The following is a 22,305-nucleotide window of genomic DNA, read 5'->3' as shown; positions in this document are numbered from 1 at the left end:
TTGATATCTAGATACATTCACCTGACTTGCCCTGAACATTTCGAAATTATTATATTAATCGAGTAGTCTCTATTGAAAGAAAACGAGAGATTGGGATAGAAAACGCATACCGATTCGTACGTTATTTCTAAGCGTCGAGAGGCCTCTCAGAGATATACTTATCTTATGAACGCGGCCTAAGGCCCCAGTTCCCCCCACCCTATTGCACGGCTGGCCTCGTCGACGGACTACGAATAACCGCGCATGCGCTGCAGGACAAAACGTTATAAACACACGCACCGTTCTCGTTTTCTCGACACATGCGAGTACTACACTCACAAACGCTCTTGCGTGTACACACACAAGCGTGTACGAGCACGCACGTATATACAGGTAGAAAAGCATCACGATAATAGTCTTTGAAAGACACGATCTACTCACCGAGAGCTCCATAAAGAAGCAGGAACGACAGCAAAAGATGCGGAGGCCTCGCCCAGGCCCGTATAACGTGCCTGCTAGCATGCTGTCGCGACATGTTTCCCTTTTCCTCTCTCGTTGGTCCTTTCCCTTGGCTTCCTGGCTGGATGTCCCGGCCGGAGCAACCACACTGTCGCTCCTTTTTCGTCTTGTCTATCTTGTACGTTTATCACCAATACGAATTCCTTTCCTTGATCGTTGAAAACTTTCAACGATCGCTAAAGTACATCACTACGGGTGCACATGGTTCTCATGATCCTTAGTTTCCTTTTCCCCCTCCTCCCTCTCTGCGTTTCTTCGCGTCACACGGTGAACAAAACACCCGTTACACACTGCACTCGAAGGAACAAACGATAAACCAAAAGACAACACCAGCGAACGCTACCCTCGGAAGACCGACGCCGCAGAAACGCGCCTACCCGACTGAACGACGAGGACGCGCGATTCGTTCGCGGTACCCTGTGCTTTCCAGCTTACTCGCTGCCTGCCTGCCTCCTGCCTGCCTGCCTGCTTGCTTGCTTGCTTCCTTGCCTGCTCGCCTGCCCCGAATACCGTCCCTACCATTCGCGCCCCTTCCCCACTTTAACAATTCCCCTCTCCCGTGTTTCCCTACCTCCCCGCTAGTCCATAGTTCGTGCCGACTCGCCGCTGATCAAGCCCCTCTCCTCCGACCCCGCATTACCAATCCCATCGCCAGCATACAAACAGACCTTCCCCCACCACTTGCTAACTACTTGTTGATCTTCCAGGAACGAATAGACGATTCGTCGAACCTCGTGCTTTTACTTTTTCTTATTTTTTGCTCCATTTCCATTTGTATACATAGATTTATTGAAAATGCGATTTAACGTAATACTTGTGACACGAAATGTAAGTATCTTGGGTATAGTAAAATGTTAGAAATTCATAATTGTATTCGCTGTACATTTACGTTGAAGAAATTAGTGGAGCTCACTATGGTATTCTAGTGTATTATTATTTCTTCCGTTCCCTTTGTGTGCTTCTTTATCTTTTATTTTATTTACCTTTTGTTCTGTTTAATTGCATTTTGCGCTTGACCGAAATGGAACAACTCTTTGAAATACATTTCTGGAAATACAGCATTGCATCATTCCTAAATGAATCGTCAGGTTGTTATACCTAGATGAGATAATACAATTACTCGATAATTACCGAATTTTTCGAAGAAATTCGGCGCTTCGTATTTGTACAGTTATCTACCTGTTGCCGCGAACGTGGCCATCGAACGCTATGTGGTGTATGACGGATAGAAAAAGGCGATAAAAATCAATGAAAAGCGGAGAACGTTGAATCGAATCGAATCGATGTAAGTAAATATCGATATTGATTGTCAAATTCTCAAGCACGAAGTACTTCGTAGGAAATATCGTTCCAGAGCATCTCAAATAACTTCAGTTCACTAATCGTAAGTTTAACCCTAACCTAATCATATTTTTCTATCGTTAGGAAACATTTCAAATTTAAGGAAAACGTAAAAGAATTGTTATTGTCTGATATGCATGACTTTTTATTTGACTTTTACGCTGAAGATATTCTTAAAATACTACAAATCTCTTTTTGAGCTGTGTATAAAGTGAGGTTGGTACATGAAAAAATCAAGAACTGCGGCAAAGTTAATCTATTAAAGACGAAACAGTGAAATACATAATACGAAAATGTGACATAATTATAAATGAAAAACAAGGTAAACAACCTACACGTGTATTACGGAATATACAAAATGTATTTACAATAACAGTTGACATCCGCTTTGCAAATCCACTACAGGTACAAATCGAACGTTCGAAAGAATTTCAATGATTTGAGAAAAGATAGTTAGTCATAATATTCAAATTTTTTGAAATTGTGGAATCAATGTGAGAGAAGAAATAAGAACAGAAAGGATATTAGAGATATCTTTAGGGTTCCCTTGCATAATCACAATCTATTAAAGAGTAGTCAAAAGTAATAACGCAAATTGGCACGAAAAAAGTTGTAAATGAAATATAGCTTTACAAGTGTCCACGCTTCGGTGTCTGATTTTAAACTCCTCGTGTCACATCCACTGCCATATTCTTATACTCTTGCTACAAAGGTGAGGTTATCTCGTATAGTTGAGCTTCGTAACGATTCGAGAGCTAACAAGAGGTAGTCTCGGTATCATTCTTATCTACTTTTGCATTCCCACGTCGCGCAATGACGGTCGCACGGTTGATTCTTACTTGGAGTACAGATTCGCCTCGAGGAAGCTAAATACTCCTCAAACATCACATTTCTATTCTTCCACGCTCACTTGTACAATTAAACTAATATTATTCATGAAATTTCACAAGTCACAATTTATAAGGTATTAGCATTAACAAGTTTCCTCGTATACATAACTAGAATAAGTTTATCAATATTAATAAATACTTTGAATAGCAATAAACAGTTTGTTGATAAAGAAAAATGAAAATGAAATTTTACAAATTTCGAATCATTCGATTATCCTATTTGATAAAAAATTGTGAAATTGTAAAAAGGAAGTTCATAACTTATACCTTGTATCTTATTCATTCACTGATATTATATAATATAGTTAATAAATTATTGTGCAAGATTGTCCGGATGTTGCCTTTATTCACGGAAATTCCTCGATAAAAAAATGCTGCCACGTCATTTCAGTTGGAAAAGTGTAAGAATGTCACGAGGTGTGAATCATAATTGTTCGATGCTGCAACTCGATAGTTTCGCGAGTTCTTTTTTCTCTGTAATATTACCTACGCATCGATACGTAAGCGAGAGCACAGACCATAAAATATTGGCTACTATTATTCTCTTTTTGCTTATGATTTTTGTTGAATACTGATTTTCGGAAAGTTAATGCGTTTGTAAAAAAAGAAATTTGTGACTGCCAGGTTTTATGCACGTTCGTATTTTTATCAGGAGAACTAAAGAAATAGAATTTTAATTTGTTTTACATTAAATGTAGAACGTAAATTAAATTTATTTTGTTACGCTTTAAATATTAGATCATTCCACAAGTAACGTGACCATTTCTCATATACTGGGTGAAAATTAAAAATTACTTGCTACTTGATCAATGTTGGATTTTAACAAATTTTCAACAATCCTTCATATTTTTCTTAACTTTCTTATTTCAGTTTGCTAAAACTGCAATAATAGCGACATTCATTGCTTTAAGTTCAGCTTTGAAGAGAAGCTGCATTAGTTACGAGATGACCTAATATGACTCATAACAAGTGCTTTACTTTGAATATTTTTGCATATGCAGACTACAAGAGAAAAGCACGTTAAATCAACCTTCTTGTTTTACACAGGGATGCAGTTTTAAAATTGTTGTCAACCAACGCCATGTTAAGCGCATAAATACATATATAGTTTACTAATGGAAATGCTCTGAGAGCAGGAACATCTCTCTTGCGCAATTTTTATCTGCATACGTATCGGTATAACATTCCTACGCAAACGAGAAAATCAATATTCCCCTCACGATCGAAGCAAGCTAATTTCCCATCTACCGTAATGCTGGATCGTAAGAAATGATTTGCAGAAAACATTAAGAGTGCTCTTTAGCTGGCCTATAATGGGCCACACCTTTTCGCATAGAGAGTAATAAGGCATAAAGCAATCTAGAAGATTCATCGGTTCCAACCTGAAAACCAATTGAACTGAATGTACATACGTACATACACTAACGCTTATACATATAGTTATCCAGGCACTTTGGGCGATTTGTAATAACAATATGTGAATTTTACCAAAATGTACAAATTAATGATAAATTAGTAATTAGAAGCAACACTCACTAACTTCTTACAGAATCATCAGGCTATAGATCTAAGTTGTCTATTAAAAGACATAGCAATAATATATTTTACTACTTCTTCATATATTTATTATTTATGTATATATCACTACACAAGAACTACAAGTGAAAAAACACAGGAAGCATAAAGGGAAGAAACTACGCTAAACGTTCATTGTCGTATTTCGAAAGTATGATCGATGATAATTATTCGCATGACGACAGTGTTGCATCTATCACCAATTTTGATTATTCTACTGTTAATCGATAGACAGTGGATATGCCGAGTTTGTCGACCCGTAAACCTATTGTTGCTCGTATTCCCAAAGGACATGACTAATCAAAGCTCGACGAACCTCTCGCTTTCTCCAAAAGCTATTTTTCACTAGCTACCGTGAAACAATCTTCGCCTATGTATTGCACAGTTAGCTTTTCAGCTGGGCCAAAGGGGCACCAAACAACTTGTAACATCAGATCAGGCAACGAAACGAAATTATCGGACTAATCAGTTGTAGGCTGTGCATGGAATTCTAGAATCTGTAACTGCAATTGTTAATTGGCCTGTTTCTGATCTCGTTTCCTTCCCGTTTACATAGGAGCATGAAACATGAATTCATCCAGCTCGATAAGAGCTTTGTTATCCAATTCGCGGTTCATTTCTTGGTGTCCTCGACTGTTATTAGTTGCGCAAAGATCAAAGCGTAGGTCGTAGGTGGTCGTGAGGAGATAGAAAAAACCGATCATTAATGGATCTCGTTACAATTACGCGCGTAAACTTTTTAACAGCTTTTAACATATCAGTTTACTCGTTTACCTTGTATTTCGTCCGTTTCTCGCCAAACTGCCTTTCCTCTTCCAATTTCGGACAGAAATACAGACAAAAATTTGAACATTTGCTTAATTGTGATTTAATGTAATTAGAAAATTATAAATGAAAAGATTTCTAATTATCTTCGTCAATGAAACGAAAGCAAACGGAAGAATATCGCATTCTAAAAATATGGGTACCAGAATGTAGTTTACCGTGTTAAAGATCCCCTTGATGAATACAATGTACGAGTAATAAGCATCTACTTATCCATAAATTGTTGATTTCATTGCGTCATGTTGTGATCACCTATATCGTAAAGTTTCTATGATCGCGTTACGCCGCACCGCGATGCCATGTTATTTATTTAATTGGCTATATTTCATCAGTGGTAATATTATTTATCGAATTTCTATCAGGCCAATGTAGGTAATTAAATCGCGCGTTTCGTTAACGATAGAATTAATGGACGAGGATTGAAATCATCGGAAGGGGTAATCCGAAAAGCAAATTACGGAAATATTTGCCACAATTCCAACTGCTGTGAAATCTGCTACTCTACCTTTTCGTCGGAATTATATATATAGTAAACACAGCAAAGCGGACTTCCTTAATCCTTTCGTCTCTAGTGAGGTATATACTCTATGGTACACAAGTATTTGAACACCTACAATTAGTGCAATTCGATCAAAAAGATATTTTTATTATATCTTCAACGCTACGATAGAGGAATATTTCGCTATTGTTAATTCTTTGCTATACGCTATAACTGGCGATCAAAATTCTCTGTTAAATTTAAATTAAATCAAGGAAAGTACCTGTATCGCTCTTGTTCCATGTGTGTCAGTAACGGATGATTGACACGTGGTACAATTTATATAAACTTTTAGAACATAGTTGGAAACAAACTTTAATTCTTATGGAACTTTGTAATTCCACGTTTAACTGCGATAAACGGCTGACAGTTAAAATCTCCATAAGGACTATATGCACTTTAGAAGGTAGCTAAAATACACATTTATTTCGTTCTAAAGTCCCAATATGGAACAGATGCATTTAGGATCACTGAACTCGGATGTCTATACAGACTCAATTTTCAGCCACTTTCGATTGTTTCACCATTTAGACTAATTAATATCAACTATTGTTTTACCAATGTCTATAAATTGTGTATGGTCGCCTGAAATAAGATCAGATTAGGTTAAAGAGCTTAATTTGAACTGTATTTTATATATTTGCATCAATTTGAAAGTGCCTAAACATTATGTAAAAAATATGTATTAGAAAATGGCCCATTAAATAATCGAAGATATTGAATCTAAATGAAAGAAAAAAGATAGCAGCGAAGATGATATTTTCGTAATCAAAATGTGAATTAACTAAAAAGAAATTATAAATTAAGTGTTACGTTAATACAACGTTGGCCCGTAATAGGTTAAAGAAAGAAGGATGGGTTAAAAACTGAATAGAAAGATGTCAGGTAGGGAAAGAACAAGCAAACCGGAAAGAAAAATATTCGATAGGGTACGCGGTAGATTGTGATCGATGCCTATGAAAATTCTTTTGTTTTGTAGCACGTACACATAGTTTACGACAGACAAGCATGAGAACGAAATATTAGATTTTCTTCTAGCAAGAACAACGAAGTAGAGTTGACTCTCTGTATTCGCCATCGACGTGTTCCATTGATTGCTTTGGACGGCTTTGAACGGAAATCACACACGATTGTACAATCGATCCGGCGTCGTTTTCCTCTCCGTCTACTTTTATCGAAACTTTTCAAATCATTGCCTACTCGGATTCCGATGCAATATCGTACACGTAAACTTCTTCCTTTCCGTGCAACCAGCTTATTCCAATTCATTTAGAAGAAGTTGTCGATTGTGTACAAATAGAATTTAAACTTTATCATAAAGTTTAACGTTCCCATTTCTACAATAGGTTATATTAAAATCTACATAGATTATATTCTACACTTTTCAATTATAGCGATTTTATACAATTTATAACATTCAATAACGGCGCGGCATTAACCACAAGATCTCGGTAAACGATCCTGTCTGTAAAATAATACGTACGTACCAGGTAAAAACTATTTTGATCGTTTGGCGACATCTATTACTTACTGACAAATCACTGAATAGATGGCGCGGCCTGAAAACGCTAAAACAAAATCTTAACCTCTTAACAAAATCTTAAAATCTTAAAATAATTAAGTACAGAATAAATGGCCTTAGTTTTAGTGTATTTATGAAGATCGATGTATCTGATCGATATATTTATTCACAGAAATAGGTTTTTGTTACTCTCTTCGTTCCTTTCGTCGGTCCTTTTACTCTTTTCATCGAGCGTAATTTATTTGTTTGAATTATTCATAAATTGTATTCATAAATTCATAAACCTATGTGTCAGTATAAAATTCTATACTTGTTTTATGATTATAAAATATCTTTTCTATATCTTGGTTATAATTTCATAGAAGACTTTAATTTTAATTTAAACCGCTACTAGAGCCGCTGCTATATTGAATCGATAAGGTAGCGTGTGATATGAAAATGGTAAGGTAGGCAGGTAACCGTAACCGCCAAAACATGAAACACGAAATAGCGTTGCATATCATGTCTACTCTGTGTCTCGTCTGTGTTTAAATCAACTTTTGAGGTTAGCTGTCAAAGTATAATAATGTTCATCGTTACGAAAGAAATTGACAGCGAAAATATTGGTAAATTATGCCGTACTTGTCTAAGAGAGGATGGCGACAAAATGGTTTGTTTGTTCGTGGGACCGGCTGAGTCGTCTCTCGCTGCTAAATTGCGATCTCTCTCCTGTCTCGAAGTAATAAACATTTTCAAATTCGCAATTTTTTGATTACCACGAATACGAAATTTGATTTTGTTGCGTCTGAAATGCGTATTTCATTAGGTATGGCAGGGCGATGGTCTTCCAGAAAAAATGTGCGACCGTTGTGTAACCAGAGCGGAATCTGCTCTATTATACAGGGAACAATGTCGTGCAGCTGACAGAGCGTTAAGACAAGCAGTTTTAAAGGTAATCAAATTTAAAACAATGAATAGAAGTATTGACAAAGATCAGATTTTCTTATAAAACCATGTATAAGCATGCCAATAGCATAGCTTCCGATGGGAATGGTTCTGTATACGTGTATTAAAACACATATTTTTCAATTTACCATAGCACATCATAATTTAACTTGGCATTTCAGTGAATTTCAAACTTTATTGTAGCAGCTCTTTCAAGTAATACCAAAATTAGAAAATCTACAATCCATAATTTATTATTCCCATGTGATTGAAAAAATTAAATAAAGAAATATGTTTTTACTTTACACGAGATTTTAGAAGAAAAGCTGATCGCTTCATCAGTGCACGTATGTGCCTTGTTTGTAAAAGGAACGTGAACTTTTGCAAAATGCAAATGTATCGATATTCATAGGTTTCTGGTCTGGCTTCATACGCAGCAGGTTACAAATTATATCAACAAAATCAGGGTTTCATGCCTGTTCAAAATTCCCATAAGACTTTGAAATGTATAGAATGTGGAGCAGTATTTATGACCTACCAAGAGCTCTGTGCCCACAACAGATCACATTTACCTTTTGTCCAAGACGATATACCTATGCAACATATGCACATAGTAGAATCACAAAATCCATACTTCAATCTTAACTTTGGTCACCTGAGCTCTAATTTAACCAACGAGAGCATTCAACACACGCAATTGTCTCCATTGATTAGGTCAAACGTGATGCAAATGATACCAACGAACGGGGAAAACCCTAGCCGAGCTGCTTGCGCGCTACATTGTTCTTTGTGCAATCGCACGTTCACCAATAGAACACAATTAATAAGTCATAGTATCACCCACAACTCGGAAAGCATAGAAGTGCCCTGCGATAACGAGCATATAGATATCTGCGAGAATTCAAATCAAATTCCTCAAAACTTGAGTTACGAGAGGTCGATTAATTCCGTCGGGAATACTATCCAAAACTTATCTTATCATAGGTCAACGACGAACGATAATAACGAAATACAAAACTTGGAATTTCCAGAAAATATGGATTTGGGAGACGAAGTTCGAGAGGGTAGCCCTCGTGTAAGAAACACAGCGATGTCTGATTCAGATACATATAATATAGCTGTCTATCGCGGTGTAAGATTTGCGAAAAGTCTCGAACGTACGGACAACAGAGAGAGTATCGATAGATATCAATCGTGCTCTTCGAATCTTAATTACAGCAAACAGCAGATCGAGAGCGAACATTCTGAAAATGTGCAACAGCTACAGACGAAAAAGTACAAATGCGACGTATGCTCCAAGTCGTTTTCTCAAAAATCTAAATTGTTAACGCACCGATTCTCGCACTCTGGTCAGCAACCTTTCAAGTGTCCCAATTGCGTGAAAGGTTACTCATCGAAGAGCAAACTAAACGCTCATATGCGATTACACACGAAAACCAATGTACACCCGTGTAAAATGTGTGATAAAATATTTGCATATCCTTCTTACCTGCAGGAACATTTAAAAACACACAGACGAAGCGGCAATAGCAACGGGAGAAACGAGGAGAACAAAGCTTTCGAATGCGTCAGCTGCAAGAAGAGATTCCGTTTATTGAAAAATCTGAAAGCTCACGAACGACTTCACACAGGGAAAGGTCTGATGCGATGCGAAATATGCGACAAGACATTCAGTCGAAATTATAATTTAAAGATTCATTTGAGAACGCATAAAGCAGCCAAACCGCATAAGTGCGAGTACTGTAACAAATGTTTTGTTCAAAAAGGCAATCTCGCCGAACATATGAGAATTCACACGAAGGTAAAACCATTCGAATGTAAAGCGTGTGGAAAGCGGTTCTCGCAGTCAAGTCACTTGAAGAATCATGAAGCATCCCATACTACTGTTAGACAACATCAGTGTCGATTGTGCGGGAAACGATTCAAACTTGCGAATCATTTGAAGAGACATCTGATTTTACACAATGGTACAAAGTCATATAAATGTCATCAGTGTAATCAGTTGTTCTCTCAAGCGTTTAGTCTCACGAGGCACTTGAAAAGGCACGATTCGCATACTTAACCGATGTGTACACGTCTTTTTATATGTACATAGATACATCATCTTAAAAATATACAATTCCATGTATATAAGTATTTTATACTATTTTCAATGATTAATTTTCTCCGTTTTAAACGACTGAAGATATTTAATATTTGTACATTCTGAAAGAGGTACAGGTAAACATTGTATTACGATAGATAATATTAGTAGAAAGTAATTGAGATACGATTTTTCATTGCGAGTTGTAGATATATGTATAAACTTATTGCTTTTTTAAGCAATGAAAAAAGCAATGAATAAAATATTAATTTTTTAGAGATTTAAAAGAAATCTTTTTTAAAAAAATTATTATCATAATATTTTTAAAAGATTCTTCGAAAGAATAATTAAAGGAATCATTTTTAGAAAATAAATTCACTTTTTGTGTATAATTTGCGTCTCGCATAATGCGATTTTTATAACACGACATTTTCCTCGTACTATAGGGTAGCTCTCGTATTATAGAAGAGTTATCCGTGTAATGATAACTAATTTATTTGTAATTTCTGAGGACAGTGGTGAGTATATCGAGACCTTCTTCGAGTTGTTCTTTCGTGATAGTAAGTGGTGGCGATATCCTTAATATTTGACCATGAGCAGGTCTCGACAACAAGCCTGCTTCTTTCAATCTTAAACAGATATCCCATCCTTCGGCGAAGTCTGGAAGATATTACAAAATGTAACAAGCAGCAAAGTAAACGTACAATATATTATTGCAGGATATTATCGCGGACTTGAGTCAATACCTTTATTAATTACTAAACCAGCCAATAAACCTCGACCTCTAAATTCTACCGCTATGTCTTTCGGAAGTTTTCCTAATTCTTTCCGTAGAATTTCCCCAAGCTTACTCGCATTCTCCGCAAGACTTTCTTCCTCTAAAATTTTAACTGCTTCTATAGCGACTCTGTTACCAAGCGGACTTCCACCGAAAGTGCTACCGTGAGATCCAGTTTCTAGGCACATTATTATCTAAGGAAATAGCAGGTTTGACTTAAATTGACGTAACATTAGAAAAAATGTGTTTCTATTGCTAATAATTAATTGAAAAACCATTTTTCTCACAGGTTAAATAAGAATTCGGTCTTGAAAGGATCAATAACGTGCTGCTATTGTTTCCACTGCAGTTATGTTTACCTGTTCGTCCGCTAAAATACCGGAAACAGGATACAATCCGCCAGACAATGCCTTTCCTAGCACGAGAATATCCGGCCGTTGATTTTCGTGATCTACCGCCAATCGTTTGCCCGTTCTGCATAAACCAGTTTGTACTTCGTCAGCGATCCATAACACATTGTATTTGTTGCACAGGTCTCGTACACCTTTCAAGTAGCCATCCTACGTCGAAATGAAAGTTTAGGATTTGGAAAGACGAGAAATGGAACTCCAATTACTGAAACTATTCTTCACGGATCTATACGACCCAAAATGCGTATTATATCTGTCTGTTATCTATTCGACCATTTGTCTATTCAAGTCTGATGGAAGATGAAAATAACATACATTCGGTATTATGACACCCGCTTCTCCTTGAATTGGTTCCATCATGTACGCGCAAACAGTTGGATCCTGCTTAAATTTTTCTTCTAAAGCGTTGAGGTCGTTGTACGGTACTTTGTCGAAGCGAGGAACGTAAGGTCCGAAATCGGTGTAACAATTTGAATCCGTAGATGCAGACAGCGCGGCTATAGAACGTCCCCAGAAGTTCCCTTTTGCGAAGACCACGGTTGCTTGTTCCGGAGGTATCTTCTTTACTCTGTAAGCCCAACGCCTAGCAACCTTAATGGCAGTATCACCTGCTTCGACTCCTGTAATGCAACACATAGACGCGTCTACGTATTTTGCGCTTCTAAATTCTGATTTTCCATTGACAAGTATACGCAAGTATCCGAACACAGGATTACTTTTGAGGAAACACGTTTTCATATATTTGTTACATATTGATATAATTGTTACATATTTTAATAAGTAACTTACTTAAGCGTATATACTCTGTTATATACTCTATAAAAAGATAGAAAACATCGCTTCTAACTATTAGTTCATTATTGATTTGTACACATTAGTCAAATTCAGATTACTGTACTGTATAATTACTATAAATCGATCAAAGTGTCCGGATGCTCATTACTTTTAACACGCCTTCTGTTCTTTTCTATCTAATTTCTCCATCTTTGAATGTATTTCGTTTTTTTTTTTTTTCGTACCAGTATTCATCGGCAAGAATTTGTCCCACCCCAGAAGCTTCGACAGATATTCTCCTAGTGCACCGTGAGGCTCCGAATAAAAAGCTCTAGACGTGTGAGCGAGCTTTCCCACTTGTTCTCTCATTACTTTCACCAAACGTGGATGACAATGACCTTGATTCACTGTTGAGAAACCCGCCAAAAAATCGAGATATCGTTTCCCTTCGACGTCCCACAAATAAACGCCTTCGCCTCTTGCAAGAACTACCGGAAGTGGCTTAAAATGTCTACCACCATACATATTATCACGATCAATCAACTCTTGCGAACTCAGGAATCTCTTCAGCTCTACTTCTTTCGTTAAACCGAAGATTCGTGATCTTGTGATCGGCTGCATTTTAAAGATTTCAAATTATAGTACCGCGGTTAATTTAGATTCGTGGAATCGTTCGAAGAAAAGAATCTCTTGCCACTGTGTTTAATTTCAGAGGCTGTCTTACATTTATATCAGGAGAACAAGAAAGAGTAGGGGTGATGTGTACTGCTTATTTACTCGGGATGTTTTTGTATATAATTGATACATATGTCGGTGGGATTTAGAATAAATGCTGTAGCGTAACTGAAGAACTCGTATCTGATAATGAGGGGCATCGTTTATTACGGCGCCACCACGCTAAATCAAATGAGAAACTGCAAACAACATATATCACAATAATCTGATCGTGAAACGATGTATCTGAGGAGATGCACGTTACTGTCGAGTGGTAAATCTGTTATTAAAGAACGTCTCCCAACTGTTAATTCTTTGCCTTTTGTCATAACTGCGATCAAATGTTCTGCTAAATTTAAATTCAGACAAGAAATGTATCTGTATCGATTTAGTTCATCCGTAATGAATGGTTGATACCTCGTAAAATCTACATAAACTTTTAGAACGTAGCTACAAACATGTTTCAATCGATTCCAACATTGAATTTTAAAGTCACAAAAACTAAACTAAACAGACGTCTCTGCAGGAACAATTTTCATCCACTTTCAATGATCGCTCTTTTATTTATACTGTTTAATATTTTCTATCGTTTTAATCAATATCTACTAACTGTATATGGTTATCTGGGATAAGGTCATAGATCAAAATTTGATTGAAGAGTTTAGAATAAGTTCTAGTAAAAAAAATAAATTAACGTAAATTTTATATATTTGCAATAATTTGAAACTGTCCGTATACTTCTGGATGGCAATGTACTTGCACACTTCTAGTGAGAAATAATAAACGCTAACGTACCATCTCTTCTTTCTCTCGTTTGTTTTACGATTCTTTCGCAAGCGCGAAACGAATCGAGAACAACAATTATACTCATAATATGTACAATTACCAATAACAAGGATTACGAAGTTTGTATAAGAGGAGGATCATTTGATAAAAAAAATATATGTCGTGGCATTCTTTTTCGTTTCCGTTTATTTACCGTTCTTTCTAAAGTCTTACGAGTCGACATCCGATAGGAAATTAATTACGTATGACAAATGCGACTGTATCATAAAACAAGCGATTGCCAATATTGACCTACAATGTTCAAGCGCGATATTATCGCGAGTTTGAGCCAGTATTCGATGTCTGACAAGCGTCGGAACAAACACTGATCTCGTGACAGTACAGGATAGAACCGTATCACGTATAGCTATTAATAACCAGTATATAACTAATCGGGCAATATTTTTTCCTCTGTACATGCGGTGCATACGGAAGATAACAGCTTCGACAGCTTTCGGTACATGTTCTTGGCTCAATTTTACCGTGTTTAGCTTCGTCGATCCGCAGTCTATCTGAATTATGTAGACGGCCGAGAATAGTGATCGCATAGTGGTGAAAGTTAGTTCACTGTTACTTTCTATGAAACGAGGAAAGAGAAAAAGAATAAAATGTGACTTTATTAACATCTTTCAGAAATTAGAACGGGAAACGGGATCGAGGCGGATTTTCCAAGTACGTAGAATGTATGGTGTTAATTAACGTATCGAGAAATAACTCGAGAAATGATATCGATGCATTCTCTTATTTGCGATTCCGTGATGACCAACGGCGGTGCCAATCTGATTATATGACCGTGCGTTGGTTTCGCGAGTAAACCCTCCTCTTTCAATTTCAAGCATACATCCATGGCATCGATGTCTTTTTTGATAACAATAGCGTTAAGTAAACCCTTTCCACGAACAAGAGTAACCACATCCTTTGGTAATTTTCCAAGCTCGTTCCTGAGAATATGTCCGAGCCTTTCAGCATTTTCCGCTAGTTTTTCTTCCTCGAGCACGCGAAGCGCTTCAAGAGCGACTCTACATCCTAGAGGGTTGCCACCGTAAGTCGAGCCGTGTTCGCCAGGCTTTATAGTTAACATCACAGAATCGTTGGCGAATACACCAGAAACTGGATAGAAACCACCGGACAGAGCCTTTCCAAGAATCAAAATGTCTGGTTTTACATTTTCGTGATCTACCGCCAATCGTTTTCCTGTCCTTGCCAAACCAGTTTGCACCTCGTCGGCGATCCATAAAACGTTATGCTTCGTACATAATTCTCTCACACCCTTCAGATAGCCGTCCTTAAGAAACAATATACAAGTTAACGAAATTGTATAAAGACAGTTATTAAGACAAGCAACGTCTTAATATTATAATAAGCAACATTTTGAAACGAAATAACGAAGCGAATGGAACGATATCTAGTTGTTTGGTGCCAGTAGCAAATAAAAGACAACGTACTGAATTTTAAGATTACTCTCGCGTGTAAAATAAAAAATGTGTTATAATAAATGTTATAATAAATCAAAATTATTAGCGCGTATCTTGATCGGTTCGAATAAGCGAGGTTCTACTGTATAAATCACATTGATCCGAATGGTGCAATTAATATTTTATTTTTTGATAATTAAACGAGAGTTACGATACCTTCGGTACGACGACGCCAGCTTCGCCTTGAATAGGTTCCACCATGAAAGCACAAACCTGAGGATCGGCTAAAACCTGTTGAAGCGCCGTAAGATCGTCGTATGGAACGAGCTCGAATCCAGGCATAAATGGACCGAACCCACTGTAACTAGTTGGATCCGTGCTTGAGGATATCGCGCTCATCGTTCTGCCCCAAAAATTGCCTTCCGCGAAAACGATCTTCGCTTGATACTGCGGTATACCTTTGCACGTGTAACCCCATCTGCGTGCCAACTTACAAGCGGTTTCGCCGCCTTCTACTCCTGTGTTCATCGGAAGCCATTTATCGTACCTAAACATTTGATATTCCATTCCGTTATTTATGATATCGATTATTAAAGATACACGGGAAACGAAATTTCATTTATACTTTACTATGTTAGTAGACATTTCTTACATACATATAGTAGACCTTGATTTATCTGAACTCATTCGTATAGGTATAATACTGCTTGAAAGTATTCGATGTAGTTCGAAGTGTTCGAAAGTATTCACATCCAGATGCATAAGTGGATTCGCTCGGTAAAAATTCGCTCGATGGGGTATTAAACAAAATTCCATTTTAACGAATGGAATTCAGATACACTGTCAAAAGTATCTGAACATTTGCTTATTCTTGGTAGGATATAATTTAATTACAGAAACACGATATGACACGACATTTGAATAATAATCAATGGATATACAATGAAATATTGTCATCTATAGATGTTACTATCTCCAAACTATTTAAATTGTTTCTACAATACATATCAGATAAGAAAGGCTTTTTCTTCATTTATGTGCTGGTTAATTTAAGCAGTAATATTTGAGACCAGTAGATATATCGATGATTTTTTAATATACCGTCAGTCAATTTTCAAACGAATATTTAAAATTTATTAGTTGCTGGTTCGATAAAAAGATAATACATATGTATTAATTTTAACCATCAGTCCGTTATCAATTTTCTATCAACATTCCGTACATTTATGAGCGGCAATATAATTGGAATTCTAGCGCACATTACATTTTCGTTCCCCTTCCACAATCGCTATATTATAGGAAGATATGTCGATTATCTGATGCCAGATGCGAGAACAGACGTTGTGTAAACGCATGTGAGAACGCATTATCACAACTTGTACAAAAGGTGCAAATGAACAAATAAAAGGAGTGGCAAGAGGAACGTAATCACACAGTAGTCTTACTCACCCGAAAAGTTTCGTAATATATTCTTCGAATTCTCCCAATGCATCCGAGTAAAAAGCCCGCGAAGTTAATGTCAAAACCTTCGCTTGTTCGACCAAAGCCTTGTAAATTCTTGGATGGCAATGGCCTTGATTAACGGCAGAGTAGGCACTCAGAAAATCATAGTAACGTTTGCCTTCGACGTCCCACATGAAAACTCCTTCCGCTTTGCATAACGCAACAGGCAGCGGATGATAATTGTGAGCACCGTATTTTGATTCGCGTTCGAAAATTTCTTGTGACGTTATAGTTCGATGATTTTTCTCGGCCTGCGATCGGAGTTAAAATGTAGACAATTTTGCAAAATTGAAGGGCTCCTAACGAAAACGAGGCTAGTCTGCGCCTTTTTCAGAAAAGTGGAAGAATGCTATAAGAATACTCTACGTCCTTAATTTCTGTTCAACGCGTCTCGATCTTTTGTACAAAATATTCATCATTTTGCATAATTACTTAATCGCTGTAAGCGTATCTGTGATCATATCGTAGAAAAGCTTTGTCTAATTAAATCATGAAATCGTGGAACCATGATAAGGATTACGTTCCTCCACGCGGTTAATCTTCATTCTACGATAAATCAGAGTCTACTGGTTTTATAGTTATCAGACGTATGATAGATCTGATTGTACTTTCATAATACTGATTCTATCATGTTGTGAATCTCGGTTATTGCTTAAAAAATTAAAGAATTTGACAAGAGTCATTTACGAGCCCATTTGCATATTGTTTGGTAAACCATCTATCAGATTTAATGCTGCTTATTACCTGATTGACCAGATTCAAAAGATATCCCTTTCTTTTAGATATCATGCCGACTTTTCTGAACATCGTGTTTATATATTTTATACGGACAACCGTATAATCCAGATCTCGCGTTAATCTAAAATTTGATTTAAAAAAATCGATGTTACGTACATAGATATATCAGGACAAAAACATATAGCATATTTTCGTAATTAATTAAAAGGTTTTTCCAATTGGAACAGAAGCGGGATTGAGACATAAAAAATTGGAGAATCGCGCCAGAGTTAATAGGAACAATCCCTTAATGAAAATAGTTAATATGAAAGTATGTAGAAAAACAAAAATTATCCTTACATTATATATGCGTGACATATACATTATATTGTATTATATTTAATTATGTCTTTGATATAAATATACTATATCCATATTATCTTTTAATTAATTTCTGAAGATAATTTAACGTGACCAAAAATACATTCAAAATTAAGTAGACAGATAATTTATGTAATACAGGATTAAAAAACAGTGTGTCCAGAATTTAGAAATTGCTCTTCTGCAAGAAACAAGAAATGTGATTTATCGTGCTTTTCTCCTGTGATTTTTACATTACAAAACAACGTAGAATAGCATTAAACTGCATATTCTCGAAAAACACACGAATTTAACAACAGATGCGCGGACAGCCACGCATTGTCATCTCTACATAATCACTTAAGAAGGTGATTTCAAGCTGTATGGTTTTTCTTAAGTATGAGAGAATAAAAAAGGTAACATTATCAGCAAGGATATTAATATTTGCCAGAAAAATTATCACGATTGCATTGTGTTATCGGCGCGGCAAAACAGGCTATCAACGGAATGTTTGTTTGAATTATAGGTAGATCTTTACCTTTATAGGAACCGGTGATCGCTCGTATTAGCGGGATCTACGCGTCGCTACCAGTAATCGATGAATACAACGACCGACTATTCGAAACTACTTTTCCTTCTGTGCTCGAATCTGCTTCAAACCAATACCCTCCCTCCCTATCTCTTTCTTTCGCTCTCTAATCTGTAACAATTGGTTTGCGTTAGGTTTTTCCCAGATTGTCAAATTCTAAAAGATACACCTTGACGTGGCTAGCCTTGTTGCGCGGCTTACTATTTCTCTCCATCGCATCGTACGTACGCTCGCGTCACGCCAGCTCTTCGTATCAGAGATAAGAAAAATGATATAATTATACAGCCTATCAGCGATGAAAGCAGCTCGTCTTGTTCAAATCCAAAATTCTCGACTATTTGTATTCGAAAGTAAATATAATAAGCTGATATACTTTCACCAAGTAACATCGGATCACAGTTCGTTTCGGTACAAAGCGATTCTGTAATATTTCGATCATATTTTACAAACGATTCAATAATTACAGTAATTACATCGAGTATTATGAATGTTATAGTAGATAGTATAATCTGAATGATGAATAAAAACCATTTCAATATACGATAAACACGATACTAAAAACTATTACTTATCCTTCTTCTTGCTTTTAATCAAGTAACGATGAATGATGGAAAGATATTTATGACTATATACAACTATAGTTAGTTATAGTACAATAGTTTGGTATGATAACGATAGTTTATCGAATACTCTGTCCTGTTAGCTACTGAATGCAAACATTGATGATACATATACAATTGAACATTACAGATAGTATGTGATTAGTACATAATATACAATAACGTTGTACGTATTACCGTAAATGTTCGTCCTTGCTCCCTTGCTCGATGTATCCAACAAATGCCTTTTTCTCGAAACATCAATTATTTGTTAATAAAAGATAGATTATAATGTGTTCGAGTGGAAGACACTAAAAATACATATATGGTATACTCTTACATATGTTCGTAATCGTAATTCAGTAATCTCAAATCCCTAATAATTCTCTAATGTAATATATTTCAATTAATACATGCACTATGCATATATACATAATTCTCGCAACTTATAGTGTATACTTATATAGATGTCCTGTCGGTTTTACCCGCCAAAACAGTCCAACTGTCCAATTCGCCATGATTATTTTTGGAGCCAGTGGAACGATTTAAACACGAGTATTGTGTTTGTTTTTGATTCTATTCTTTTATGTAAAAAATATACTATTATCGTGAGTATACATTACTTGAAGATTAAATTTTTAATATGGACGAAAACGATGATTACGACAATTTACGAAAAAGAAACATAGCCGAAAGAAACGCTATCGTAAGTACTTTTGTTTGATTTAAATTTCTAACCTATAATTATTCGGTGTGTTTATTTGTATTCAACGTTGCAGTTTGCCGAATTTTTCAAAGAGTTAAAAGAACAAACGAACGAGATAAAAGAACTGAAAAAAATACACAATGATACCGAGAATTCAGAAAACGAACCACCTAAAAAAAGACGTAAAACTATTTCTCATTCTAAGAACGATCGTGTTAGAATGAAATATGTAAAGCACGAATTTCGTAAGAAGTATAATACTAGAAGTAGATCAAGGAATATCTCCCAATGTGAAGAAGAAGAGAAAGAGAATGGTATAATTAACCTTAAAAGCAATAAACCTAAACTCCAAGTTCTATTTCCATGGGCGAAGCCATTTCAACGATCGATCGATTTAATGAAGGTGGGAGTGTGCGATGTAGATGAAGAGGAAGAGCAACGATCTATCAGCAGTGACGATGGGAGCAGTGATGATTTGTATGATATAACTAAAAAGCGAATATACAATGTAAACAGAGCTCCTTATGACCCAAATAACATACCGTCCGTCGATGAAATTACGGATGAAATGCTAGATAATATTGCAACCAAAAGTACTTCGAAGCAGTATTGTAAAATTAATGGAACATGCTGTCATCAGTGCAGGCAGAAAACATTAGATACAAAGACTGTATGTCGTTCGGGAGAATGTATTGGACTTAGAGGGCAATTTTGTGGACCTTGCTTAAAAGGACGATATGGCGAAAGTGCCTTTGATGCATTAAAAGATCCTGTATGCCATATATTTATACATATATATATTTATTTTTTATTTTTGTTTCATAATTATTTATTTTGGTGCAAAAATTTTGCAGAATTGGGCTTGTCCACCTTGCCGTGATTTATGTAACTGCAGTATATGTAGAACAAGAAGTGGTTTACCCCCAACTGGAATTTTAGCCCCTATTGTTAAAGGAGAAGGATTTTCGTCTGTTATGGATTACCTTCAATCTGCCGAAACAGATGACACATAATTTTCATTGATACAAGATTTATGGTTATAATAATATAATTAAACCTCATAACAAATAATTTTTTACTGATGAATGTAATATTTTTTAATTGATCATATTATGTATGAGAAAACTTTACAACAAACATAATAAAATTGTTTTCTGTATTCACGTCGTATACTTCTTTGTTTATAACTTTCTTTTCTGTCGCTATTTTACTGCAATAATGCCATAACGTCTTGGAGATAACATAGGATCAAATAAACGCAGTATCGCAATTTTAGAACACTGATTACTGTTCTGTAAAAATATTATTCTATCCAACATAATGGCTGCTTCTAATACAAGACCAACATGTATCCTTAACATTTGAAATATGTAAAACTTCTCCATTAAATGTGCGTAAAGTTGAAACGTTTTTCTCAGTGCTTCTTGTGATGGTATCTAAGGATGCAAAAATTTTCTTAAAAAAAATATTCAACTAAAATATTTATAATAATGTTATTGTTATACCTTCTCCAAATCTACCCCAAGTCTTGAAAATGCCCATTGAGCATAACTTGGAAAATCGTGTGATGGTCCGCCGCGACCTACTCTAGCATTATAAATACCTATTAAAAAAGAAAAACAATAGTATATACTATATGAAATACATTTAAACTGAATTAATATAAAAACAAATATACCCAAGGAATGAAAAATGACTTGTAATATTGCTCTGTAGAACAATGATGAAGATACAGATTTGTTTTTTGTACTTCTTTCAACAGATTGTTGGGCTAACATTCTAGCATTTCTAGAAAAATTAATTTTTTTATTAAGTGTTTCATTTGTCAAATGGTAACAACAGGGAACTATACATAAAATATTAATGTCTTTTGTAGCTAAGAATGTTCGAATAATTGAGTCAGTGAGAGAACCACAAGTATGTAAACCAGTTAATATAAGGTTTTTATTTATATCCCAATCGGAAAAATTTTCTTTTATCATTTTTATATAATCGGTTCTGTCATTAATTTCTTCAACTACATAGCGTACCTAAAACAAAGTACAATTTATTTGTAGTTCATATATTCAAATGCAGTATTTTATAAAAATTTAATACACTGTTACTACCAGCATTGGAGAGAGTATCAGCTTCTTCCGTAATTTTTTTTGTCTACAGATTGCTCCATTACTACATAATTGTGAAGAATCTATTGCAAGAACAGGAACTTTATGATTTTCTGCTAAAAATGTTGACAGATATGCTTTTCCAGCACCAGCATCTATTACTAGATTATTTGTTCTTGCAGCAACTTCCCCAATAATGTTTCCAAGGGATTCAACCTCGTGCAACTTTTTTGTATTTATAAATTCTATCTTAATATTTTCACACATACATTTCTTCTGATTATTTGTATCTGGTAATGTGTTTAAAAAATCTTTTGAATTTGTTTCTATAGAGCATGATTGCAAAGATAAAGATTTTGCCAACTTTATAAAATTATTCAGTGTAGGACAATTGTCATTTTCTGTCCAACTAATCCAACTGAGTTCGTTCTTCTCTAATTCTGACCTTAAGGCTTCTGGTAAACATGTTGTCCATAAGTTCTCAGTAATAAAATCAACTATATGACAATTTACCAACTTATGATATGTGTTAATGAAATATATAATTTCATCGAAATGTTTATCATACATGATTTTAATATTTATCACATTTAAACTTGGTACAATATGGTATA

General features: G+C 35.6%; 5 protein-coding genes and 1 long non-coding RNA gene across 7 annotated transcripts in view; 3 read left to right on the top strand and 3 right to left on the bottom strand.

Moving 5' to 3' along the window:
• The window catches only part of shg (DE-cadherin), a 92,355-nt gene extending 91,408 nt beyond the window's left edge, over positions 1-947 (bottom strand). Inside the window, exon 1 of the mRNA XM_033350339.2 lies at positions 421-947. Coding sequence (XP_033206230.1) covers positions 421-514 — 94 coding nt within the window. The 5' untranslated portion in view covers positions 515-947. The remainder of the gene's footprint in view (positions 1-420) is intronic.
• Positions 948-7,627: 6,680 nt separating this feature from the next.
• On the top strand, positions 7,628-10,487 carry LOC117166219 (uncharacterized). The gene is made up of 3 exons (XM_033350001.2): positions 7,628-7,907; positions 7,995-8,120; positions 8,526-10,487. Exons 1-3 carry the CDS (start codon positions 7,755-7,757, stop codon positions 10,173-10,175), a joined length of 1,929 nt encoding a protein of 642 aa, XP_033205892.2. The 5' UTR covers positions 7,628-7,754; the 3' UTR covers positions 10,176-10,487.
• A 75-nt stretch (positions 10,488-10,562) lies between these two features.
• Positions 10,563-19,405, bottom strand: LOC117166220 (Ornithine aminotransferase precursor). 2 transcript variants are annotated; one of them, XM_033350005.2, is made up of 11 exons: positions 19,079-19,405; positions 18,231-18,702; positions 17,360-17,474; positions 16,562-16,866; positions 15,329-15,659; positions 14,599-14,982; positions 12,404-12,773; positions 11,700-12,004; positions 11,334-11,534; positions 10,943-11,168; positions 10,563-10,856 (listed from the first exon to the last, which is right to left on the bottom strand). In XM_033350005.2, exons 3-11 carry the CDS (start codon positions 17,420-17,422, stop codon positions 10,690-10,692), a joined length of 2,352 nt encoding a protein of 783 aa, XP_033205896.2. In that variant the 5' UTR covers positions 17,423-17,474; positions 18,231-18,702; positions 19,079-19,405; the 3' UTR covers positions 10,563-10,689. The 2 variants fall into 2 exon arrangements, with proteins under 2 accessions (XP_033205896.2, XP_033205893.2); XM_033350002.2 differs by lacking the exons at positions 10,563-10,856; positions 10,943-11,168; positions 11,334-11,534; positions 11,700-12,004; positions 12,404-12,773 and having other exon boundaries at positions 13,827-14,982; positions 18,231-18,392; positions 18,483-18,702.
• LOC143303648 (uncharacterized) lies at positions 11,051-14,097 on the top strand. The gene is made up of 2 exons (XR_013060158.1): positions 11,051-11,183; positions 11,264-14,097. It is a non-coding gene; the product is annotated as an uncharacterized LOC143303648 (long non-coding RNA).
• On the top strand, positions 19,390-20,758 carry LOC117165716 (uncharacterized). Its single transcript, XM_033349050.2, has 3 exons — positions 19,390-19,586; positions 19,660-20,358; positions 20,441-20,758. The coding sequence occupies exons 1-3, from the start codon at positions 19,524-19,526 to the stop codon at positions 20,597-20,599; spliced, it is 921 nt and encodes a 306-aa protein (XP_033204941.1). The 5' UTR covers positions 19,390-19,523; the 3' UTR covers positions 20,600-20,758.
• LOC117165707 (putative methyltransferase-like protein 25) lies at positions 20,648-22,261 on the bottom strand. The gene is made up of 4 exons (XM_033349038.2): positions 21,695-22,261; positions 21,265-21,616; positions 21,092-21,189; positions 20,648-21,022 (listed from the first exon to the last, which is right to left on the bottom strand). Exons 1-4 carry the CDS (start codon positions 22,259-22,261, stop codon positions 20,789-20,791), a joined length of 1,251 nt encoding a protein of 416 aa, XP_033204929.1. The 3' UTR covers positions 20,648-20,788.
• Positions 22,262-22,305: the final 44 nt, after the last annotated feature.

This window comes from Bombus vancouverensis, chromosome 15, assembly GCF_051014615.1.
Source record: "Bombus vancouverensis nearcticus chromosome 15, iyBomVanc1_principal, whole genome shotgun sequence".
NCBI lineage: Eukaryota > Metazoa > Arthropoda > Insecta > Hymenoptera > Apidae > Bombus > Bombus vancouverensis.
This window is presented reverse-complemented; position numbering and strand designations above follow the sequence as displayed.

Bases quoted from the DNA above. Each gene is read 5' to 3' on its own strand.
- LOC117166219 (XM_033350001.2), top strand. From the start codon at position 7,755: ATGTTCATCGTTACGAAAGAAATTGACAGCGAAAATATTGGTAAATTA. The intron at 7,908-7,994 runs GTAATAAACATT...GTATTTCATTAG, and splicing joins GATCTCTCTCCTGTCTCGAA to GTATGGCAGGGCGATGGTCT. The intron at 8,121-8,525 runs GTAATCAAATTT...CGATATTCATAG, and splicing joins TAAGACAAGCAGTTTTAAAG to GTTTCTGGTCTGGCTTCATA.
- LOC117166220 (XM_033350005.2), bottom strand. From the start codon at position 17,422: ATGTTCAGAAAAGTCGGCATGATATCTAAAAGAAAGGGATATCTTTTG. The intron at 12,005-12,403 runs GTACGAAAAAAA...GTTGCATTACAG, and splicing joins ATTCTTGCCGATGAATACTG to GAGTCGAAGCAGGTGATACT. The intron at 11,169-11,333 runs GTAAACATAACT...CTATTTCCTTAG, and splicing joins GTATTTTAGCGGACGAACAG to ATAATAATGTGCCTAGAAAC.
- LOC117165716 (XM_033349050.2), top strand. From the start codon at position 19,524: ATGGACGAAAACGATGATTACGACAATTTACGAAAAAGAAACATAGCC. The intron at 19,587-19,659 runs GTAAGTACTTTT...TCAACGTTGCAG, and splicing joins TAGCCGAAAGAAACGCTATC to TTTGCCGAATTTTTCAAAGA. The intron at 20,359-20,440 runs GTATGCCATATA...AAAATTTTGCAG, and splicing joins TTGATGCATTAAAAGATCCT to AATTGGGCTTGTCCACCTTG.
- LOC117165707 (XM_033349038.2), bottom strand. From the start codon at position 22,261: ATGTATGATAAACATTTCGATGAAATTATATATTTCATTAACACATAT. The intron at 21,617-21,694 runs GTAGTAACAGTG...ACTTTGTTTTAG, and splicing joins TGATACTCTCTCCAATGCTG to GTACGCTATGTAGTTGAAGA. The intron at 21,023-21,091 runs GTATAACAATAA...TTGCATCCTTAG, and splicing joins TTGGGGTAGATTTGGAGAAG to ATACCATCACAAGAAGCACT.